Below are 25,425 nucleotides of genomic sequence, written 5' to 3' on the forward strand. Positions count from 1 at the left end.
TGAACCAAGCAATAGAAGACATGGACAGCTCGAAAGCGCCGGGCCTTGATGGGTTCCCGGGCTGTTTTTATAAAGGTATTCAAGAAAACATTGGCCCCGCATCTCATTGACGTGTACCAGGAAGCCATAGAGGTAGGCGAACTTCCATGACACTGCGTGAAGCAGTTATCACACTCCTCCCCTAACCAGGCAAGGATCGACAAGAGTGCAGTTCCTATAGACCCCTCTCACTACTGAACTTTGACTATAAAGTTCTAGCCGAAATGCTGGCCAATAGGGTGTCCCTGATAATTGATCATATGATATTACCTGCCCAGGCGGGCTTCATCCCACACAGATCTACGGCACTGGACTTGCGAACTGTGTTCGCTATCCTTCATAGAATCAGCCCCTGGTGGCGGGGATCCTTTTAGACGCCAAAAAATCATTTGATTCGTTGGAATGGCCCTGGTTTATATCAGTGATATCGCTGCTATATATACGCCCTTCGGCCCATGTACTGTTGAACGGCTCCCTCACGGCCCCTTTCGCGCCAAGAGGGACCCAGCAGGGGTCCCCATCTCCCTGTTGCTGTTCATAATAGCGATGGACCCTCTCGTACACCGCCTCCAAGATAATCACTCCCACCGGGTTATACAATTTAATACGGGCCCCTTATTGATTACATTATATGCGGACAACATCATCCTCTATGTATGACACCCAGGCAAAAAACTAGGGCTGATTCTCTGGGAGGTCACTCGTTAGAGTGGCCTGTCGAGTCTGCACATTAATTGGGGTAAGTCCAAGGTTTTCCCTCTAACCGAGGCCCACAGTAATCGGAATAAGGAATACCCACTAAAATGGTGTGACGACTCAGTCAAATATTTAGGCATCCATATTCATAAAGACCCGTCGCAGATCCTCCAACCTAATTATGGACCAGCTATGGAGAAATTAAACTATAAAATTGGGTGCTGGCTGAAACTACCCTTGTTGATGGCCAGGAGAATCGCTCTGATTAAAATGGTTGTTCTTCCGCAGTTCTTTTACCTCTTCCAGAACATACCAATACCGTTATACAAGAGCTTCTTTGCCACGCTTTGCTCCCAGCTGATACGGCTGGGGCGGACAACCCAGGGTCAGCTGGGAAGTCTTGATGCTACTGTATGAACGAGGGGGGTTTGGGATCCCAAATGTTTGACTATTTAAAGGCACAATGTAGTTTCTCGCGACACTGGTTTTACTCTGACACCCGGATCCATTATCTTCGACCAGAAGCTGATCTTGCTCATCCTACCCCCCTGTTGGCATTTCTACCGGTAGGCCTGGGCCGTGACCCACATGACATGCAAACACTATCCACAACCATTTAGGTCTGGAAATAACTGACCTGGGCAACCGGGACGCCACTACTATACTCCTCGCCCCTCCCATTGGTGGGGAACCTATGGATCCCCATTACACAGGAGGCGACTTGCACCCTAACTAAATTTGAACTGGCAACATTCAAGGCTTTATTCCCCAACAGCCATGTCTATTCCCGTAGTGAAGACGCATTTATGCATCAGTTCATATTATGCCGGCTACAAAGAGCACTAAGGTTGCAGATTCCCAGCTACCCCATAGAACCACCAGATTTTCCACCGCTGACCCTCCTCATCAAGGATAGCCATGGGGAGCACCTAATGTCTTATACAAATAAGGCCACTATTGCACTGCTCCCGGCCAGGGATAAGGGGTAAGGAAGGCTTGGGAACAGGACTTGGGTCAGCACCTCACAGACATACAATGGTGTTTTTGTTGCGAACATACACGCAGAGTCTCCTTTAACCACAAACATAAGATACTACACTTTAAATACGTGTGGCGGGCGTATATCACCCCAGCTAGGATTCACTGCATGGATTCCTCTCGACCATATATTTGCCTTCGGTGCAGTACTCTGAAGGCAGATTTCGCACACATGACATGGACATGTGACAAGGTGGCCCAAATTTGGAAGCGGGTGTTCGAGGAGCTCTCTCATATGACCGGCTTACGCATCTCCCCTATGCTCCTAATGGCACTGCTGGGATACGTTAAGGATCTCCCCAAATCCTCCTGACGCTTCTGCGCATTAGCACTGTTACAGGCCAAGAGAGATGTTGCAATGCACCGGGGGAGTAAATCCTGACGGATACTGAAAAAGTGGAGGTTTTGCATGTCATATCGCAATACTAACAGTGAATTAATTGCCCAGCTGCAACCCCATAACTTCTAGGCCACTTGACATATGGCAACTCTTTAGATCCTATTTATTAGCACAAACATCGGTGAGTTCACAAATTGAACCTCATCGGGACACTGAAAGGAATGAACGGTGGGGGTATTCTTACTAAGCATATATCACTGTTTGTAAATTGAGGACAATTGGGGTTTTTTTTTAGCCAGGGACTCAGGGAAGAAAAGGATGTAAACAATTTTGGCTGCTATGTACAGATTTGGACCTCAATTGTACTGTTTGGTACTAAGGGAAAATATAAAGTATTAAAAAAAATACATCTCATCATATTCTAACCTGATCTTTGTTGCCAAACATTTTCGAGCTCGTGCGCTGGATCTTGTTATCAGTCAAACAATTACATTTGTTGACTCTACGGCCTATAAAAGTGTGGGCTAAAAGATCCAGGCACGCAAAGTGCTGTTGGCTTAAACAACAGGACTTCAATAAAAAAAAAACTAATGCAACAAACACAGGACTTGCTGCAGCGCCATCAGTCACATCCACGATGGGCATAGTTAGAGAGGGAAAGCATTATTTGTAAAAAAATTAAAAAAAATAAAGTTAAGCGGCCCTAAAAACCCTTTACTTCCAACCCACCTCCAACCTTTTACCCTCCACCCTGAGAATACCTCTTTTTTAAACCGCTGAACTGCCCTCTCCATTTCTCTCAGTCCCAGCTCTCTCCTTGTCTTCGCCTCCTCCGTCTTCCTGCGGATGTTTCTCTGCTTCAGCCATCTCAGGGCTACGAGGGACGCCCCCGAGCAGACGACTAACGCCGAGAGAAAGGTGCGGTCCGACGCAAACTCCGGCAGGAGCTCGCGGAGGGTTTCAGCGACCATGGTGAGACTGGTCTCTGCCGCGCTCTGAATAAAACAGTCACCCAGGGATGCTGCTGCCGGAGTTAAATCACCCGGCGTGTTGGACGGAATCCAGGACTTCTCCCAGTTCACTTTCGGCTCGGAGCCCCACAAGACGCCGACAGTTTTTTTTTCTGAAGGTAGTGTCTTCACCTCTCAATAGCTCGAATTACACTTCATATAAGCGCACATGAACTATTAACGTATGTGTTTATCAAGTGTTGGGCAGTATTTTATACAAAAGTAGTACTAACCTGCTCGGATGAAACCTAAAATGTATAAATGTTTGTAAATAAGTTACTAAGATACAAAAGAACTTGTGATTTTACGAAAGCATTTAGCTTTGTTATAGCTCTTTATGGGTTTGTCGATATGTTTGCCACTTACCGAATTCATATGGCCAAAACTGATGAAGGTACTTTTAGTGTCTTGTGAGTTACCAATGACGGTGTTGTGTAATATTTGGTATCCCCGAGGGATCCCCTATCCCCTGCTCTTCGGCAGACTCCGGCAGTCCTGCCTATTAAATATCTCGGACGGGACCCCAGCATCCACGCCCACCCCAGGAGAGGAGCCTCGGCTCTAGCATGCAAAAGCAGCAGCTCGCCGAGCCAAGCCGAGCCGAGCGGCTGAAGGAATGCAGGCACCCCTCGCTCGGTTTACGGACACTCATAAAGCGTTTCAGTACAGAAATGAACTGTTTCTTTTGTTTATTCTCCCATGACCTTTGACTAGTTGAACGGATAGCCTTGTCAACTAAATGTAAAACAAAGGAGAAAAATAAGCGGAAATCTCGAATGCTCGAATATCACTTACTTAACATATATTGCTACCTGTCAAATGATCGTTTATTTAACATATATTGTTACCTGTCAAATTATTATTTATTTAACATATATTGTTATGTGTCAAATTATCCTTTTCCGAACATAACATGTTTAATGTTCATATTTTGGAGAACCACAGTTCACGATGTTTTGTTTAGTTTCTATAGTGTTTATGGACTCGGCTTTTTCAGAAGTTTGAAAAGTGGCTTTCTCGTAATGTGGACATTTTCGTGAAAGATGACCTTCAAATTACTTTAATAATCTTCCACTCTAGAGGTGTGGGAAGTTACACTCAAAAGCAAGCTCAGATGAAATGTTCAACCCGTATGCCTTAGCTTCAAGTCTAGGACATGTTAAGGTTCGGTGTGTGTGGCCTTGTGCTTTGGAAGGCAGATGCTTAGAAAGAAGCCTGGCACCCAGACTATAACAGTTTTGTGAGCCCTCTGAATTTAGATGAGGTACTGTCTGTGAAAGACATAAACAATGTGTGGAAAGGTTTGGTATAGGAGTGGTGCGAAGTGATTTTAAACATATGTTACTTTTTTTATAGAGTGTTCTTACTAGTGCATTTTTTGGGGCAAGAATGTGTATTAAGTGTACTTTTATTGTCTGTGTGTGTTTAGTCTATACGTAATGCTATAGCCTTATAGCCCGCCGTAGCGGGCTATACCGTCTGTTAAAGGCCCGCTGCAGCGTTCGGCGAGGGACTTTAAAAAGCAGAGGGACTTTAAAAGCCGGTATAGCCCTGCTACGAAGGGCTATAAGGCTATTAGAACATTCTGCCACTAGAGGGCAGAATGTTCTAACAAAACAACTGTTTGACACTGCTTTGGAGGCCAACATAATTTTTCCTACCTGCCTAATCACCTGGGTGTTGTCCCGCGAACTTCCTTTGTCTCCCTCCCGCCGCCGCCATCCTAACGCGGCCGCTGTGCGGTGGGGGACTACCTTTCCCAGGATTCCTAGCAGCGGACAGGAAGCTGAACTGGAACCCGCCTCCTGTACTCTCGCGCCTGGAGGCGCTTAAAAGCAAAGGGAGCCACCGCCTCGCGGGTCCGCGCGCGGGCAGCGCCGGGCTAAGCCCGGGCAAAGGGCGGGCCCTCTGTGGCCCTCAGAGGCCAGAGGAGACAGGGCTGGGCCACGGACCTTGTATTCATTCGCTGTAGAACTTGCTCATTCACTACATTGTGTTTTTTATTTTGCTGAACTTTATGTGTCATTAGAAGTTAGAAATACAATAGGGACACCTTGACAAATTTGCCTTTGCTGCCTTTGATATTTGGATTGCCCGTGGATTCCTTGCATTCCGACTAATGCTTCGCCGAACCCGTTGCGCGGGTCCCGCTTCACAGAGGGGTGCTCTCCTTTGTGGGCTGTTAGCTGCTGCTGGGGTAAGACAGGGGCTGAGGGCTGCGAGCAAGAGGGCTGGGACTACATTTCCCAGGAGTCCCAGTAACCCCGCCCGTTCCACCCGGGCTGCTCTCCCTCCCCGCCCCGCCCCCAACGACCGGGTGGTCACCGTAAGAGTCATAAATCAACGTGTGAATACCGCTGCGCGGGAGCGCGCGGGAGCTCGCCGGGGGCCGAAGGGGGCCGGGCTGGGCCATCCCCCTGACAAGTATTCTACGGTTCCTTCTCCAGTAAGTGAACTCTGATATATTGTATCCTATTGGTGTGAAGTAGGGCAATGTCTGCCTCAACAAGTACCGCCAGCGCCCGTTCAACTACTTCACCGGTTGAGACTGGTCCACTGGCAATTGGCCCTTTGGATAAATTCTTTTTTAACCGTTCATCTTCAATTGACAAAGAGCTAACCTTGGCCGAGAGGCGCGCAGAGCGCAGACTATCAGTTGAACTGCTTAAAAATTCTACGGACAAGTACTTAACTCTAACATATCCCACTCTGGTAACTCCATTATCTTCTGTAAATTTCCCAGTTGCCAACGAACAACATGAAGGACAGGCACAAATAATAAATAAGGAAATTGTTACAGATTTGAACAATTCCAGTGGGAGTTATATTCATCCTATATTGCTTCCTGACCCAGGTGCTCAGGCTATCCCGACTCAACCTAAGCTTGGGTCCAAAAGGAAAAGAACAGCCCCACAAAGAAAATGTAAAATTGTGGCCAAACCCCCTCAAAAGCATAGGAAGCTACACAAAACTGTGATTACCAGAGAGGCTGTTATTGAAGAAAACCATAGCATAGGAAGTGTTCAGAACTCAAACCTTGCTCCTTCGGGTAGCCTAGACTCTCAAGAGAAAATTTGCCCTGAGTCTGCTTTATCAATTAACGATAAATTGCTACCACTTGCAGATCTGCTCCCTGAGCTAGAAAGATTACTTAGATTAATACTTATCCCGATAGAGGATAGAATTGCCAAGCTTTCTGATAGGTTAAACCACTTTGAGCAGGCAACACTAGATAATTTTTATTCTACAAAATCACTGATTAAATCTAATGCCAGGGTGGATTCAAGTATAAAGCCCCAAGATAATACTAATCTTGTCACTCAAGATAAGGGAAGAAGGCCTCAAAACAACTCCCCTTTACCCTCTAAGACAAGTAACACCACTGTCAACACAACTACCAAATCTACTGATTTGGTATATTTAGGCCCTGTTCAACTTCAGCCTAATACTATAAATCCATCTCAGTCTATGGTATCCCAGTCACAAAATTCATCTCCTGTTGCTGGCTTAGGGGTTACTGTATGCCCCTTAGTGGGTAAAGCTCCAGTACCCACAAAAGCAACCAACAAGCAGATAGTTCGAAACAATCTTGCGGTTGGGAAAGGGGCTAATGTATGTCCTCCAGCGGGTAAAGTTCTAGTACCAACCCAACCAACTAATAATCAGTTGGTGTTGAAACCTGCACCCCGTCCTGTTCCTATAGTTTCCAAATCAATCCCACCTCCCTTGATAAAGCCAAAACACAGAAAACCCCCAGTAAATCTTACTCCGGATTCCTTCCCCTATGTAGTAGTCCTTATAAATGTTCCACCACTTCCCATAGGGCAGAGAGAAACCTTCCAGATGCTCAAAAATAAGATCATGCACTGGTTAAGGGAGAATCGACCTCTCCCAGGAGACATCGATGGGTTAATCATAGGGGTAAGGAGAATAGACTGGATAGGGTATACACCGAAAAGTCTGGGTGGGGACTGTGTTGTGGTCAACTTTCAAGATCCAAGGGTGGCGGGATGGATAACTAGGCAGGGATGGGGTGACAACAAGGGAGGTATTAGAATTGTAGATCTTACCTTTTTCAACCCCCGCCCAACCAGTGTACTGACTAGCCTGCTTAATGAACCCCTGAACCCTTCTACTGCACCATGGCCAATTACTTCCACACCAGCTTCATTATTTGGTCAGAATTATACCACATGTATAAACTATAATCCTCATGCTGGATGGCAGGACCCAGGGTGGGGATATTGACAAATTATTAGAGAGTTGAACAGTAGTAATGGAGGGAACAATAATGAGTCCAAGGGGGCCTGTGAAGATCATGTTGGTACTACTGTTACAATCTTAACTGTTGGTTACACAGAGAAGGGGAGTTTTGTTGTAGAGGGAGGTACTGGGATGGAAAATATAAATGCTAGTACTGTGAAACTACCCTTAACAACAGCTAATATGATTGTTGACCCCACTGATGATCCTGGGAAGGTCGTTAATAACATCGAAAGCCCAATGATTTCCCGAGTGTCTTCTTATACTAACAATTATGATGGGTCTGAGTCTAGCTTTGGTACGCTTCTATCCTGGAATGTTGCAGGGTTGAGTAGTAAGTTAGACTCCCAACCTTGGGTGGAATATATCTGTGGGTTTGATGTTTGTTGTTTCCAAGAAACCTGGGCTTGTGACCCCCTGTTTTGTTTCGGTTACTTAAACTTTCCGATACCAGCATCGAAAGGTGGAAGGGGTCGGCCCATGGGAGGTCTTACTGTATGGATAAAACAAGACTTGGACATTACCATCAAAATATTGGACCTGGGAACTAGCGATTTACAACTGCTGAGAATCTCCACAGATAAGGGTCCGTCATTGGATTTGTATAACGTTTATGTAAGAGGCAGTAATACAACCAATTCCTCCACCTTAGAGCTGTTGTCTGCCTGCTTAGAGACCAAGTCCCAAGATAGCAGGGTAATAATAGCCGGGGATCTTAATAGGACTTTTGAACCTTTAGACTGCACAAATGATCCCTTAGGGAAGGATGAGGACAATCTTTGGGGAGTACCATCTTTATGTTTAAACCCCGTCCCAAGGTGGACAAAAGACATCCTATTACTAAATGCTATTTGTATGGAACATGGTCTAAGAGCACTGAACGGGAGAACCACAGGGGACAAGGAGGGTAGTTGTACCTTTGATAACGGTAACAGCAGGAGCAGAATTGATTATATAATATGTAGTCTCCAGTTGTGGCAGGGGGTTATTGATATGGCCATTAGGCCTAGAGTAGAAAGTGATCACAACCCCCTTTGTGTGACCCATAGGTGGTGGAATGTTGGAGTGGGAAACTTGCACCTAAAGAATGATCAGATTCCAGTCATGAGCAATGACGAACGTAGGCTAAAATGGCCAAGGGTATTGGCTAACGAGGAAACCATGACCTATATCAACCATGAGGTTGATAGTGCAATTACCGCAATGGAGGCGGCTGACCCAATAGTTCCTGGGGTTAGGGATATCACTGATATCCACAACAAGTTATTTTCCCTCCTCAAACCATGTTTTTTGACCAAGAGTAAGAAAGGGAGGAAAACCCAGGATGTTGGAAGGTGGTTCAATCGCCAATGTAGATCTACACGACTAGAATTGGGACAAGCTATTAGGAACAGGGACCGCGTTGCAATAAAAGAGGCAAGGAAACTGTACAAATTGGCCATTTTCCAAGCCAAAAGAAAATGGGACGAAGACCACTGGGCTGAGTTAAAAGAGGCTTCTAGCAATAAGGACTCTAGGACCTTTTGGAAAATTATTAAGTGGGGTAGAGGAGGTGGCCCAGCAAAGCCTGATAATAATGTAGCTGAAGATGCCTGGGTTGACTACTTCAGACCACAATATGCCGAAGTCATGCGCCCCGGGGTAGGTGAGGGCATAACGCCAGTCTATGCTATTGACAATTTGTTCTCCCCCAAAGAAGTAGAAATCGCGATTAGATCCGTGAAAAGTGGGAGAGTGCCAGGGCTAGATGGGATACCCCCGGATATCTTCAAGTATGATATGACGAGATGGGTGAGGTATATCTTTTTAGTAGCAAACGCCCTAGCCAAGGGGGGGGTGGTCCCCGACCTTTGGAAAGGTGCAATTATTATTCCCATCCATAAGAAGGGAGATCGCTCATTGCCTGCCAACTATAGGCCCATAAGCCTAATAGCAACCATGCAAAAAGTAGTGGGAAGAATGGTTGCAAACCAGCTTATGGACTGGGTTGACGCCAACAACGCCCTTTCCTTATATCAAGCTGGATTTAGGCGAGCTACCAGCAGCATTGATCAGGTCTTCCGCTTTACCATACTGCGGTGGAAGACGGTTTTACTGGGAAAAGGCTGCCTGTATGTCGCGTTTGTCGACCTGCGGGCGGCATTTGATTTAGTCCCCAGGTTTAAGCTATGGTTGGTTTTGCAAAAAATGGGAATTCCTATTGATTTGCTTACACTAATCATGCGTCTACATGAATCCAATTTCGCAAGAGTACAGTGGGGTGGGAATGGCGAGTTTACTTCGGACTTCCCCGTGGAAAGGGGTGTCCGACAAGGCTGTTCCATGGCTCCCTTACTCTTCTCATTATTTATTAATGGGATTGTCAAGCGAATGTTGGAAGCAAGCGTAGACGCTCCTTCGTTAGCGGACGCCAAGGTCCCGATCCTGATGTTCGCTGACGATACCCTTATCCTGTCTAAAACCCCTGTAGGGCTGCAACGTGCATTAAATATTTTTGATATTTTTTGCACAGAGCACGGGCTTGAAGTAAACGTGGGGAAAACGAAACTAATGGCCTTTACCCCAAGCCGTAGAATCTATCCCAAGGTAACCCTAAATAATTGCAAGTTAGACACTGTTAAGGAGTTTACATATTTAGGGGTACAGATAGCAGAGGGCGCTGGCTGGTTGCATCATTTGGAAAAAGTGGCCATAAAACATCAACAGCTTTCAGGTGCTTTGAGGGGAGAACACCGCAAATCCAAGACAAAACCGATTAAACCCGCACTTATAGTGTACGATGCAAAGGTCTTAGGTGCCACTTTATATGGTGCGGAGTTATGGGCTTGGGACAATCTTGCGGCCCTACAGACATCTGAGAACAAGTTCCTCAGAGGGATTACAGGACTTCCACAGAGCACCCCCCTAATACCATTGTTCCTGGAGTTGGGTAGACGCCCAATTACCGATAGAGCGCGATTGCGCCCTGTTCTCTACTGGAGACGTCTTTGGACAACTCCAGAGATCAGACAATATGCAGAGGGTTTTCTTTGGATAATTAAGGAAGACATCTTCCACAAGATAAAATGGCTTAAAAATCTAAGGGCCATGCTAATTAACTTGGGGTTTTCCAATCTTTGGAATAACCCAGTGGAAGAGGAGTTCCCAAGCAAAGAAGCCCTCAAATCACATTATTGGGATTGGGTGGGTGGTAATCTGCTGAAAGACGTTAGGTCTGACTCTATGGCTGGTCGTTTTTTGGAGACAAACATTTTTCCTATCCTAGAAAATTATTGGGATACTATTACGGTACCAATGGATAGGAAGCTAGTCTTCCAGCTAAGATCCGGATCTATTCCCCTAAAAAAACTAACGTCAGGTTGGCATAGGTCGACTAGTAGGTTATGTCCAGTTTGTGAAAACGCAGAGGAGAGTGTAGGTCACTTTCTATTTGTATGTAAAGCCTACTCATTACCCAGGAGATTATGGCTCACACCTGTATGTAAAAACCTGGGGACACGTGACAGTGCAGTGGCTTTAAGAATTTTGTGTACAACAACTCATGAATCGATAGTCATTGGGGTAGCTAAATACTTGGGATGGGCCTGGGTCATCAGGCGACGATTTCTGGGGGGGATTAGTTAATCAGGTTTTCCTTTTATCTTTATTGTCTAATAATGTAAAATTACTTGTTACATGTAAATTTTTCACGCTAATATCGTATGAGCTGCACAGAATGCCTATATGAATTTATATTTGTAAATGTTATGTTTTTATTCTGTAATGTTTAATTTTATGCAGTGCTTTTATGAGAAATAATCTCGAATAAAGCTTGTACAACAACTCTAACAAACCAAAGCCTTCAGGGAGCGCGAGGGGATTTAAATCCCCTCAGGCTCCCTGAAGCCTTTGTTCACAGCCAGAGCTGTGAACAAAAACACATTGGAATGTTGGTGCTCCGGGCTTATACCAGCCATTATAAGCCCGGAGCGCTCCATTGTTTTCAATGGAGCTTCCAGCATTCCAATGTTCTAATACTTGTTATTGAGTACTCACCTATGTTGGGAGAATGTATGTTGGGAGATAAGAATTCTATACCCATGCCCTTATCCACCCATACTAGCATTTTACAAGCGTTCCTGGCATATAATCCCACGGTCTGGGCAGTAGTGATGATTTCATATATTGTACTCTGCACCAGGTCTGCTTGCCTCTCAGAGATGATCTTCACTTGTTTCTGCAGTGCTGCAAAGTTGGCTTATGTTATGTGTGACACTTTCAGTTAGTCCATGCTATTGGGCTACCTGCACAATGCCTTCTGGGAATTGTAGTTTTCCTTTTCTCATTAATAAACATGGGCTTTAATGGCTCAGCACGCAAAGCGCTGTTTGCTGATGAGCCAGAAATTGATGCGGGTTTAGCACTTGTCACAAGGACATTGATTTGATATATAAATGATTGCACCGCAGCTTTAGCAAACTTTCAGAGTCAGCTTATGGAAAGGCAGTCACTTATGTGATAGAATACAAATTATTTGTAAAATATATATAGTTTCATTAAACACAAGTATTGTAATTGCATTTATATAGCGCTTATTACCCCTGACGAGGCATTAAAGCGCTTTACTGTGAGTCGTACCCTACTCGGGAACCCAAAGTTAGTGGTTAATCCAGTGGTTAAATGTGTCTTATGGCAAGTGGTCATGTGTGTTTGCACCACCATAAAATGCTGGGGGGCACATGCATCAAGTCTTTTTCCATTCGCAAACAAGCCAATTCTTTGCGAATGGAAAAAGGCGTTTTCCAATGCATGAACCTTTTGTCATTCGCGATTTCTGTAATCCCAATTTCTTGTGATTCACTAAATTGCAAATGTATTTAGGTAATCAAAATTTGTGATTCCCTATAGGCGTGTAGCCTTTCCTAAATGCGAAATGTGCATTTAGGAAACGCTAATTACATTCAAGTTCATGATGATTTGTGCATGCTTTGAAAAATGCAAAAAAAAGGAATTTTTCAAAGTGCCATGTAGCGCACACATGGCCATAGGGCATGTTTGTGCTTTACATGTGTACACTTACCTTTTTTTGGGAGGTGCTTCGGGGGGCCTTATGCCCCAGGGCACCCTTGGATTTGCATTCGAAAATTGCGATTACCTATTTGGCAATCACAATTTGCGAATGCATTGCCATTCATTCCAATGGGCCTCTAGGCCCATAGGAATGAATGGAGTCACATTAGCTAATAGCAATTCACACTTTCTGAATCACTATTATCTAATGTTAAGGAATTGCAATTTTTTTTGCGATTCCTACATGCTTTGCATTTCACAATTCCAAAATAGCGATTCAGTAAAAATCGCGATTTTAGAATCACAAAATGTATTCTTGATGCATGTGCTCCTTAGACCTTTATTTCTGAAATTGCTTTTGCGATCTTCCTCTGAGCTTTTGCTATTAATCCCCCTCACCCCCTCCAATGAAATGTTTGTCTGTCGAATTTTAAGCTTTAAGTTTCTTAATCATATATTGATCTTGTAGCACAAACTAAGTTTTAAGATGTTAATGTCTCTTATGACTCCAAGAAGTTATGGCTTCCCTTAAGATGTTGATGTTTTATGTCTTTCACTATAATATTTTGTATTTTTTTGTGGATACAAGTTAGGTGTTGGCTCCACGCGGACGTTCCATGAGCATCCTCTTGGGGGAGACCACCTTCGTAGGGGCCGGCTCTCTTCCTCCAACGGCAGCAAAGCCTCCATTGGGCCCAGGTTCCTCCCGGTCTGTATCCTTGACCAGTGGCTGCCCATAACCACGCAATGCAGCCCCTCCATCCCACAACTGGGCGGTCGGCAGAACAAGGTGCGAAGGCTCCGTAGGCTCTGTAGTCTTCTGTCCCGCCCACTACCAGGCTCAGTCTTTGCCTGTCTTCCGGTTGTGGTCTGGTTGCTGGCCAACACCCGAGCCTTCTGCGGCGCGGCCATGCTTTTAGAATCTCCAGGGCCCTGGGGTCAAAACCCACAGTGCTCTACACGTGCCTCTGGTTAAAATCAGCTGCCAGGCACAGCACTCCCCACACACTTATAAGTGAGTAGAGCCACCCAAACGCTCCTCTCGTCGGGGAAGTGAAAGTGGCCCAGGTAGTTGGCAGGAGACAGCGGTCTCCAGACCTTTTACATTGCTACGCTTATACTCTGCTGCAACAGGGTGGGGTAACACAGCGCTCACCACACGCTAAGTCTAAAAGCACACAGGGCAGAACGGGGCACAGGCAGGCTAGCACACAAGGTCACTCAGCAGAGTGGAAGTCCTTTCAGGTACCCAGCAGGTGAGTCCCAAATGGCAGTTCCTCCTGGCACACAGAAATCTATGCAGTGTCTTCTTCATTCAGTTCAGTTCCAGTTCCACCAAAATGGGGTCACAGCCCCAATATTTATAGTCCACATGTCTTTATTCTCCCCTGGCAGAGGGCTCTGTGCCCAGTCCAAACCAGTTCTGGGGGTACTTTAAAAATACATTCACAAGTGTACAACACCCTCCATTCTTAGTGTAAGCCTTGGCCCCAGACACACCACAGAGGGGTGGAGCCAACATTGTGAAATGCATTCACAGCCCTATTCAGATGCAGGTGCAACTCCTCCCACTACTCCAAATACAGGCCAGGCCTACTCAGCCTACAGCTGAGTCACCCAGGCAGGGCGGGACACACCTCAACCCCCCCCCCCCCAGGGACTGGCCAGAGTGAATTCACAATTCCCTCTACCCTGTCAGTCAGAACCAGACAGTCAATGCACATCAGGCAGAGCACAAAAACACATAACACACTTCTAAAAGTGGCATTTCTAAAATAGTAAATCTGTTTTCCCCAATAAGCAGGATTTATCACTACTATTTCAAACATACCACACATGGTTACGCTTCCTCTCTCTTGTCAGGAATTACCACTGACGCACATATCAGGGAATTCCCAATGCATCCTTATGAGAGGGCAGCCTCACAGCAGTGAGAAACTAAATGGGCTGTTTGTCACTACCAGGACATGCCACACAGTTAAGGCACATGTTCTACCTTTTACATACACTGCACCCTGCCCATAGGGCTAGCTAGGGTCTACTTTAGGGGTGACTGATATGTATTAAAAGGGGAGTTGCAGACGTGGCAACTACTTTACATACCACGTCTCAGCGGCAGGAAACCGCGCTCACAGGCCCTGCAGTGCAGAGGCCTGAGACAGGTTTGAAAGGCTACTTCGGTGGGTGGCACAAGCAGCGCTGCAAGCCTACTAATAAGATTTAATTTACTGGTCCTGGGTAAATGGGAAACCACTGTACAAGGGACAGATAGGTAAATTAAATATGCCAGACAGATGTAGACCAATCCTACCAAGTTTACAATAGAGAGCACATGAACTTTAGCACTGATCAGCAGTGATAAAGTGCTCAGAGTCCAAGGGCCACCAATAACAGGTCATAAAAATGTTCTTGGTTGACCCTGCAAAAAGGGCCCAGTCCAACAGGGAGGTTGACGGACTGAATGTTACTGTTGTGGGCGTGTCTGTGGTTGGTGCAAGTGTCTGGGGGTCTGATGTTGTTTGTGTCTGGGTTGTGTCTGTTGGTGCATGCCCAGTCGGTATGTCTGGGCTGGCACTAGTGAGGGGGGTGAGTGTCTGTTCGGTGAGTGCAGGTATGTTAATTTTTCTGTGTTTGGGAGGTGTTGTGGTGCATGTCTATGTTGGACAGCTTGTCTGCTTATGTTTGCATCTGTATGGGACAGGTATCGGAACAGGGATTTGGTTTTGGGAGGAGGCAAGAGATCGGCTGGAAGACTGAGCTGATGGGAAGGCTGCCGTCAGTGATGAAGCCAGAGTCTGAAACGAACACTGTAGTGCAACCATACTGATGTGAATGCCCTCCAGGATATCCAGCGTCTGTTCCATTACAGTGAAATGCCCCTGAAGGGCCTTTATCAGTGAATTCTGCCCAACAGAGATGCGTCTCAGGAGGTCAATAGCCTCTTCACTCAGGGCAGCTGGGGTCATGGGGGCAGGGGATGAGATGCCTGGGCCAAAGGAGATGTTCCGCACCTTACGCTTTCAGAGCCTGACCAATCTTTGGGGGACTAGCAGGGAGGGTGGATAAGGGAGTGAAGGTGGTGGGCAAGGTTGATGTGGTCTCAAGTCCTGGGCTGCCCACCACTCCACAGAGTGACCACTGGAGGGAGAATCCAAAGAAGAGGTTGACTGTTGCTCCTCCTGGGCACGCTCTACACCCTCCGGGGCCGTGACTCCGTCCTGACCAGAGCCAGTGTGGCCAGTTGTATCCCCACATTGCTGGCAACGTCTCCTCTGCTTGCCTCTGTTGATGCTGAAAAGCCAGTGCAAATAGGTGTAAGGACATTGAACACATTTCATTCACTTACATAACACAGCTGCAACATTGTCCGCAGGACACAGTCACCTACGTTCATAACTTGATTAGTAACAAGATGGCCAAACAGAACAGGACAAATTGACAGGGTTACAAATGCCATCTACAGCTAGGGACATACCCAATTTACAAAGGTCTGGGCGGCAACACCAACCTTACACAGCATGTTTCAAACCAAAATTGACCGTGGACACCCTAACTTAGTCTCATGTATCCAACATGATGGGACACCTATTGTCATAAGAGCGTGCATATCACACAAACCAATTAGAATTTTCACAAACCCAAAATTCTAGAACACTGTAAATGCCTCAACATCTGAGCACACAAAACGTTCACAAAAAATACATGCTCTTCCCCCAGATATGTTAGCAGTCAGTGAGAGCTCAACCAACAGTTTAGCAATGAACTCCAAAGATATTTCATACATTTTAACCAAGGACATTAAGGTCCAGTGTCTGAGACACAAATCTCACAATGTTATCATTCTACAGCACAGTCATGAAATCATGACATGACCATGAAAGGAGATCTTGGTGACAATGAATGTCCAAATATCTAAGATATATCTACACACTGTGTTTGTGTGGAAATCAACATGTCACCAAACTTGAATGTAAATTGCACATTACCCAAAATACGAAAAAATATAACGTGTAGAACTAAGATCATCCATCATGAATTACCTTAACGTGTGTGATAGCATTTCAGTGTCTTGCACAATTTTGGACAATATACGCATGTGCACATATATGCAGATTTACACCAGATCATTGGTCCAATTACGTGTGTTACCTTGATTCCTTTGTGCAATGCATGCAATCTCACATTTAGGAAATTTTCTTCAAAATACATACACAGTATTTTGTTAGCAACTTTCCAAAAAAAGACAACACACATAGTCTGTGTGGGGCACCTTATACACACATCACATCATACCTGTGTATGTGACATGACACATCATTCATCCAGGTATCAATCCATCAGGGGTTGGTAAAGCGCAGCTATTCACCCACGAGGGTCTCAAGGAGCTCAGGGGAAGGAGGGTATCACCTCAAGTACAAAATAAGTAATTTAACTGCACTCATCTTTGGATCTGGGACAGATCACTACTCATACATGCTTGAATACAAGTCATCCCCACACCTATACTCACCTACATCGTCTGCAAGAAAACTGTTGCCTGTGACAGGAGAAAATAGTTAACACACACTGTCAAACTCTGCACAATACCTACCCTCTTGTAGCTGCTGTTTGGCCTTCAACAACCCATCAAGATCTATGTAGGCCACCACCAGAAAACAGCCCATGAGGGGAGTCAGTTTCTGGTGCAAGGCTCTAAGATCTGGGGAGGACTGCCCCACCTGAACTTGAGAGACCTTACGGGTCCTACTTCTTATGTCCTCCCATTTTTTCTTGCAGTGGGTGCTACACTGGCAAAACAAAACCATGAACTGCACTTTTCTAGCAATGGATTTCCATAATGCCTTCTTCTGATGGACGTTGACCTGTATACACAAAAAGACATGAAGCAAGAGATTGTAACAACAAATACAATGATCAAACTTTATAAATGCTAAAAGGATGAAACTGTATGCACATGTATGTGTAATCTCACTACACCACTTTAGTACTCCACACAATTGAAACTAAGCCTGGGCGGAGCTCGCGGAGTTTCAATTAGCGAAATTTCACAGAAAAACCCCTAAATCATATTATTTATGTACCAGTACAGATAGGTTGTAAAGTAGTTCCATTTTAACATAGCATTGTGGCACAGACCTCGTGCTTGTATCACAAATTCACAGTGCGCACACTGAGTAGTAAGCACTGTGGGAATCTGTCCAACCAGTCGGGAAACACCAAATCACAGCATGTGCGGTGGGTAACACCGCAGCGGAGACCTTCACCCTTGAATCACATGCGCACAGTGTGCACAGGGAGTTGCGAGCACTGTGGGCTTCTGTCCACCCTGTCTGGTAGAGACACGCATACTACCCCACGGCCAAATGACCAGAGCCAGTGTGGCCAGCTGTATCCCCACATTGCTGGCAACGTCTCCTCTGCTTGCCTCTGTTGATGCTGAAAAGCCAGTGCAAATAGGTGTAAGGACATTGAACACATTTCATTCACTTACATAACACAGCTGCAACATTGTCCGCAGGACACAGTCACCTACGTTCATAACTTGATTAGTAACAAGATGGCCAAACAGAACAGGACAAATTGACAGGGTTACAAATGCCATCTACAGCTAGGGACATACCCAATTTACAAAGGTCTGGGCGGCAACACCAACCTTACACAGCATGTTTCAAACCAAAATTGACCGTGGACACCCTAACTTAGTCTCATGTATCCAACATGATGGGACACCTATTGTCATAAGAGGGTGCATATCACACAAACCAATTAGAATTTTCACAAACCCAAAATTCTAGAACACTGTAAATGCCTCAACATCTGAGCACACAAAACGTTCACAAAAAATACATGCTCTTCCCCCAGATATGTTAGCAGTCAGTGAGAGCTCAACCAACAGTTTAGCAATGAACTCCAAAGATATTTCATACATTTTAACCAAGGACATTAAGGTCCAGTGTCTGAGACACAAATCTCACAATGTTATCATTCTACAGCACAGTCATGAAATCATGACATGACCATGAAAGGAGATCTTTGTGACAATGAATGTCCAAATATCTAAGATATATCTACACACTGTGTTTGTGTGGAAATCAACATGTCACCAAACTTGAATGTAAATTGCACATTACCCAAAATACGAAAAAATATAACGTGTAGAACTAAGATCATCCATCATGAATTACCTTAACGTGTGTGATAGCATTTCAGTGTCTTGCACAATTTTGGACAATATACGCATGTGCACATATATGCAGATTTACACCAGATCATTGGTCCAATTACGTGTGTTACCTTGATTCCTTTGTGCAATGCATGCAATCTCACATTTAGGAAATTTTCTTCAAAATACATACACAGTATTTTGTTAGCAACTTTCCAAAAAAAGACAACACACATAGTCTGTGTGGGGCACCTTATACACACATCACATCATACCTGTGTATGTGACATGACACATCATTCATCCAGGTATCAATCCATCAGGGGTTGGTAAAGCGCAGCTATTCACCCACGAGGGTCTCAAGGAGCTCAGGGGAAGGAGGGTATCACCTCAAGTACAAAATAAGTAATTTAACTGCACTCATCTTTGGATCTGGGACAGATCACTACTCATACATGCTTGAATACAAGTCATCCCCACACCTATACTCACCTACATCGTCTGCAAGAAAACTGTTGCCTGTGACAGGAGAAAATAGTTAACACACACTGTCAAACTCTGCACAATACCTACCCTCTTGTAGCTGCTGTTTGGCCTTCAACAACCCATCAAGATCTATGTAGGCCACCACCAGAAAACAGCCCATGAGGGGAGTCAGTTTCTGGTGCAAGGCTCTAAGATCTGGGGAGGACTGCCCCACCTGAACTTGAGAGACCTTACGGGTCCTACTTCTTATGTCCTCCCATTTTTTCTTGCAGTGGGTGCTACACTGGCAAAACAAAACCATGAACTGCACTTTTCTAGCAATGGATTTCCATAATGCCTTCTTCTGATGGACGTTGACCTGTATACACAAAAAGACATGAAGCAAGAGATTGTAACAACAAATACAATGATCAAACTTTATAAATGCTAAAAGGATGAAACTGTATGCACATGTATGTGTAATCTCACTACACAACTTTAGTACTCCACACAATTGAAAGTAAGCCTGGGCGGAGCTCGCGGAGTTTCACTTAGCGAAATTTCACAGAAAAACCCCTAAATCATATTATTTATGTACCAGTACAGATAGGTTGTAAAGTAGTTCCATTTTAACATAGCATTGTGGCACAGACCTCGTGCTTGTATCACAAATTCACAGTGCGCACACTGAGTAGTAAGCACTGTGGGAATCTGTCCAACCAGTCGGGAAACACCAAATCACAGCATGTGCAGTGGGTAACACCGCAGCGGAGACCTTCACCCTTGAATCACATGCGCACAGTGTGCACAGGGAGTTGCGAGCACTGTGGGCTTCTGTCCACCCTGTCTGGTAGTGGTAGCACCAACATTGCGGCACAGACTTCCTGCTTCCTCACAGAGACTAGTGAGTGCTATGAGCTTCTGTCCACACTGTAGTGTGATACTAAGACATAGACCTTCACACTATGTCACAGAGAGTGCCCTGGGTAACATCATGGCACAGACCGCCATGCTTGCATCCCAGTGCTCAAAGGGACAAGTTGGCACTGTGGGCTTCTCTCCATCCTATGGGGTAACATCACATTGTAGACCTCTGGGCTTCTTTAACAATAGGACAGTGTAGACTAGACGCTCCAACAGCTCTAGAAAGGTTGAATAAATACATTCCCTGATGTTCTTGTGTTTGGCCAGTGCCAAGACGCATGAATCTATCTCAAAGCACAGATGGCCGGATTCGCGCGAGCGCCCGAAAACAAGATGGCTGCCGCGATGTAAGCTCCGCGTTTTGGAACCGTTTTTAACGCCGAATATCAGCTTTTTGCATTATTTGTTATCTTTAGATATTGCTGGCAGTCCTGTGAAGCCTGCCTGCGGCTGTATGGGCATTTTCCAGGCACTGAAGTCTTTAAGTGCAGTGTGCTACTGCCTCTGGTGGCTCCTCATCAGGTACTGCCCAGATTTCCTGTCAGGGGGGCGGAGCAAGCTCTCAGGAAAGGGCCTGGCTTTGGCCTAACCACTCCCACAGACCATTTTAGCTGCTGCACCAGCCTTATTTGCTGCATTTTTCTCAGTTTATCCTCTTTATTTGTGCTTTACAGTTATTTACTTCTTCATTTTATTTAAATTACAAAAATGGAGAGTAAAAATGCACAAAATCCCAATAATAAAAGGAAACAACAGATTGCTCCTCCTCCTGTTAAGTCTAAAGTGGTGGAATCAAGTGAACCCTTTTTGTCCTTAATTCGCGACGAACTTCATGCTCTACATGCCAACACTGATAATATTGCGTCAGAAATAAAAAATCTGCATAAAGATATGGCTAGCATGTCGATGAGGGTCTCGGATAACTCCATTAAAATACAGGATAACAAGGTTAAAATCGACTCCTTTTCACCTCTTGTGGCTAAAATCTCCCCTATGTCTGCTCAATTGTTAGATATGGAAAATCGTAACAGACAATACAATGTACGTATTTTTAATTTGCCAGAAGATGTTGAAGGCTCTAATTGCAAGTTATATCTGGAGAATTTGCTTCCTGGCCTTTTAAATGTTACATTTTCAGAGAAATTTGAAATAGATAAAGCGCATAGGATTCCATCCCATCGCAATCCTTATCATACTAAGCCACGACAAAAGATTTTTAAGGTTCTTCGTCATCATCATTTGGTTTTGATAAGGAAAGCGGCACGTGAAATTCCATCTTTAATGGTAAATGGCAATACAATTTTTAGCCACCAAGACTTCGCCAAAGAGACTGTTAAGATTCGCAAGGAATTCTCATATTTGCGTCCTCAACTGCGTAGTCTTGGATTTAAGTATGGCTTATTTGATCCTTCAATGATGCGCATCTGGAGAGATAATTTTTCTAAGTCCTTCCAACGCCCAGAAGATTTAAGATTGTTTCTGGAACAACAGTCACATCTTTTGCAGCATTCTTTGGATACGCATGACTCTGCAACTTGAATAATATTTTAACTGATATTTCTGACTAATATTGTCATTCTCTGAAAGCTGGGCTCCAACGGTTTGGTCATGCTTGTTAAGTGCTTGTGCGTTTCTCACCTGTTATTGATGTTTCTCTGTGTTTGTCATTTTTGTTGTCATCTTTTGAGTGTTAGTCTGTATATTCTTTTTCCTACCCTTTCCTTTTCGCCTGTTCTGGAGCTACTATTCTTCATGTTCTTTCCTTACTTCTTACTTCCCTCTTCTTGACCTTTTTTCTTTTTCTCTTTTATCATGGCTAATGTTCATAACATTAAAGTAGTCTCATTAAATGTTAAAGGTTTACCTCATCCAGTTAAACATACAACAATTTTAGACTACTTAGGTAGTTGCAAGGCAGATATTTGTTTTATACAGGAAACCCATATTGATGACAAAATCTTGGAATATGTGAAAATAAAGTGGGTTGATAATATTGTCTCTTCTCCTGCAGTTGACAAAAAAAATGGTGTGGCTATTCCTTTTTCAAAAAAATGACATTGCCAAATTTTGAGTAAATTGTCAGATACTGACAGGAGATATGTCATAGTTAAAATTAAAGTTCATGGTTCAGTTATATTTTTACTAAATGTTTATGTTCCTTCTGCAGATAATCTTGCTTTTTGGTCTACACTCACACCTGAAGTTTCAAAGTTGGGAAAAGTTCCTTTAATTGTTGGAGGTGATTTTAATGTTATATTTGATGCTTTATTAGATAGATTGTCTCTTACTAAATTTCACCCTCCTAAGGTTTTTCATGCTTTTAAATCATTTATTCAAACCACACAGTTAGTAGATATTTGGCGACTACATTTCCCTACAGAAAAAAGTTTTACATTCTTTTCTAATCCACATAATTCTCATTCTAGGCTTGATTATTTATTAATCTCTAAGCAATTAATTAACTCCGTCATTACTCCTATGATTGGTACCATTGATATTTCGTATCATGCTTTGATTTCTTTTGTTTTGAATTTAAATTCTTCCTTTACAAAGCAATCTAGATGGCGAATGAATACTGACATTGTTCTTAATAAACGTAATAAACCTAAGCTCTTAAATGCCATTCAGGAATACTTTCTTCTTAACCCTGAGGGTTCTACCTCTATGGTTAATAGATGGGATGCTTTTAAAGCTTATATTAGAGGTGTAACTATTTCTCTTATGGCCCATGAAAATAAAACCTTTAATGCAAATATTAAACACTTGGAAAAGCAAATAGCAAAATTTAAGAGACTTTTTATTACGTCTAATGACTCTCAATATAGAATCAAATTACAAAAACTTTGATATGAGTTTAATTCAATCCTTAGCAAAAGAGCTGGTATTCAGATCTCTAACTCTAAAGCCAAGTATCGTTTCAATGCCAATAGGTCCGGCATACATTTAGCTAATTATTTGCGTATAAAAAAAGATAAAACTCATATCAATTCAATTCATGGCCCTAATGGTAAAATTGCTTTATCCCACAATGATATCGTTAATGAATTTTGGGATTTTTATTCTACCATCTATAACAGAGGTCTTCAAACTTTTTAATGCCGAGACCCCCTTGTCAAAATCTTTTAGGCGTAAGGACCCCCTCCTGATAAACATTTCTAGAACTTGGCACTCCTCTTCATTGACAACTATCGACAACCATAAACGCCCCCAATTCCCACAGCAAATCATTTTTACAGTGTGGAAATACTATTAGACAGTATTTAGCAAACCAAAGGTCAGTGAGCGTGAGGGCATAGTCAAAGCTGTGGCTAAAAACAAAGGTGCCTTATTTATGAGGAATTGGTATAGGGCAGGGCCGCAAGTCTTCCTTCTGCGCTGCCTTACGCCACTGTGAAAGGGCAGGAATGCACCGTATTTATGAAATAATGTGCATTCCTGTCCTTTCTCTCCGCATTTGTGCACAAATTGCTGCCTAACGTCAATGTGGGCAGGATTGTTTTTGAGCAGGAAGGGGCCCTTCCTGCACAAAAACAATCCACAACACAGAGGGCTTTTCCTCTTTCTTTGTGTGCTGCAGAATGCAGCACACATAGAAAGAGGAAATAACGTCGAGAAATGAAAACATTTCTCCTCATTCCGCCTGCCATGGGGAGGAGTAAGGTTTTGCCGCTGCCCTAGGTTTACATGGTTTATTGGTGTTGCATGGGAACACCCATCACAATGCCCATGGAGCGTCTACTTGACATAGAGTAAGACAACGCAGCGACTTGCACTGCTTTGTCTTACTCCATATCTATGAGGCCATGCAAAGCCGCACAGGGTGACTTTGCGATGCCTCATAGATATGATTGAGACACTTGTGCTGCTGGGGATTAAAAAAAGTGCTGCTGCGCAAGCCTCTCATAAATCAGCCCCAAAGTATTTGGTTAGTTCTTTAGGTCTTTCACCATCAGGTAGCTACATATACAATAATGGGTGGCTTGAATGAAAAAATACATTTTAAAAAGTTGTTACTCAGGGAAATGCAGTGTAGTATGAAACCTCTATTAATTAATGCACTGCAGAGGTCTGTGTGTAACCAGAGAGCCACAGAATTAAATTTGGTTGGTGCAGGGACTTGTGTATTTTTAGTGCTACGAGGTTACAGCCTGTGTCAGAAAGCACTGTGAATGTTTAAGTCATTATTTTATGCTTGCATTACACACATTAAAAGATAGACTGTTACAAACTGTGCAAATTGTTTTAGGATAAAAGTTAGCCTCCAAAATGTGGATTTTACATGACCATAAGTAAAGCAATTGTTTTTTTGCTTAACTGCCCTGCTTCACCTCCTCAGGGGTACTATCCGCTGTGTAAATACAATTAGGATTAAAAGCATGCACTTCACAGTCCTGTTGTTAACTCCTAGTACTACCACTTTAAAAAAAAAATCTTTGCCATCCCAATGCTTGGAGCGAATCGAGCAATTAAAGCCAGAACTGCTCCCAAGCACCCTTTAGGTTTGCAGATTAACTCATAGCGCAGGTTTGCAGGGTGGTATTTCATTCAGAAAAGCAGGCACCCTGGCACCAAGGATTGTTGTACCTGTCTGTTGGGCCTCTTCATTCCACAGCACATAAGCCTCAACTAACTTAAGCAGAAGCATTTTAAGGATCAAATGAAGTGTCCAGACGGTTGTCATTTTCCTAAAGAAGAGCTTATGCTCTGGACTCCAAGTAGAAATGAGGCCTGGAAATGCGAGACCCCCTTCCCAAGGCTCCACGACCCCCCTGGGGGTCGTGCCCGACAGATTGAATACCTCTGCTCTATAACAAACCCAATTTTATTGATGTTTCCTTGATTGATTCCTTTTTAACTAAGTTTGGTTTACCCAAGATTTCACAATCAGATAAAAGTGGGCTTGACTCTCCCATTACTCAAGATGAAATTCCATCAGCCATAAAATCTCTTAAAAAAAAGAAGTCTCCTGGTCCCGATGGTATGCCTGCTCAGTTTTACAAAGAATTTCAATTACAGCTTATTCATTTTTTATTTAAACTTTTTACCTTTTTTAGTTCTACAGGAATTACTTCAGGTTCTTTTACTGAGGCTTTAATTATTGTACTTCCCAAACCTGATAAAGATCCCACACTTGTATCAAATTATCGCCCTATCTCTTTAATTAATTAAGATTGTAAATTATATGCTAAAATACTTGCTTCTAGATTGTCCCCTGTGTTAGATTCTATTATTCATCCAGTCCAATCTGGTTTTATGAAGAATAAACATTCTGCTATTAATACAAGAACCCTGTTACATGTCATTGAACAAGCTTCCAATATATCTCTACTATCGGGAATTCTCACATTAGATGCTGAGAAAGTTTTTGATAAAATTCACTGGGAATTCTTATTCCATACATTATTATCATTTAACTATGGTGACACATTTATTTGCAT

General features: G+C 43.7%; 2 protein-coding genes across 5 annotated transcripts in view; one reads left to right on the top strand and one right to left on the bottom strand.

The window, feature by feature from the left end:
- LOC146835058 (vitamin D3 hydroxylase-associated protein-like) overlaps positions 1 to 3,178 on the bottom strand; it is a 686,483-nt gene extending 683,305 nt beyond the window's left edge. Inside the window, exon 1 of the mRNA XM_085602724.1 lies at positions 2,875 to 3,178. Within this exon, the coding sequence (XP_085458850.1) occupies positions 2,875 to 3,084 (210 nt within the window). The 5' untranslated portion in view covers positions 3,085 to 3,178. The remainder of the gene's footprint in view (positions 1 to 2,874) is intronic.
- The window catches only part of LOC146835059 (uncharacterized), a 505,671-nt gene that overhangs the window by 254,754 nt on the left and 225,492 nt on the right, over positions 1 to 25,425 (top strand). The window contains exon 5 of one of the 4 annotated variants that reach the window (XM_085602725.1): positions 22,155 to 22,226. The exons of the other annotated variants lie outside the window; for them this stretch is intronic. Within the exon in view, the coding sequence (XP_085458851.1) occupies positions 22,155 to 22,226 (72 nt within the window). The remainder of the gene's footprint in view (positions 1 to 22,154; positions 22,227 to 25,425) is intronic. 4 annotated transcript variants of the gene reach the window in all.

The sequence above is a fragment of the Triturus cristatus genome, chromosome 4_2, assembly GCF_964204655.1.
Source record: "Triturus cristatus chromosome 4_2, aTriCri1.1, whole genome shotgun sequence".
NCBI classification, from domain to species: domain Eukaryota; kingdom Metazoa; phylum Chordata; class Amphibia; order Caudata; family Salamandridae; genus Triturus; species Triturus cristatus.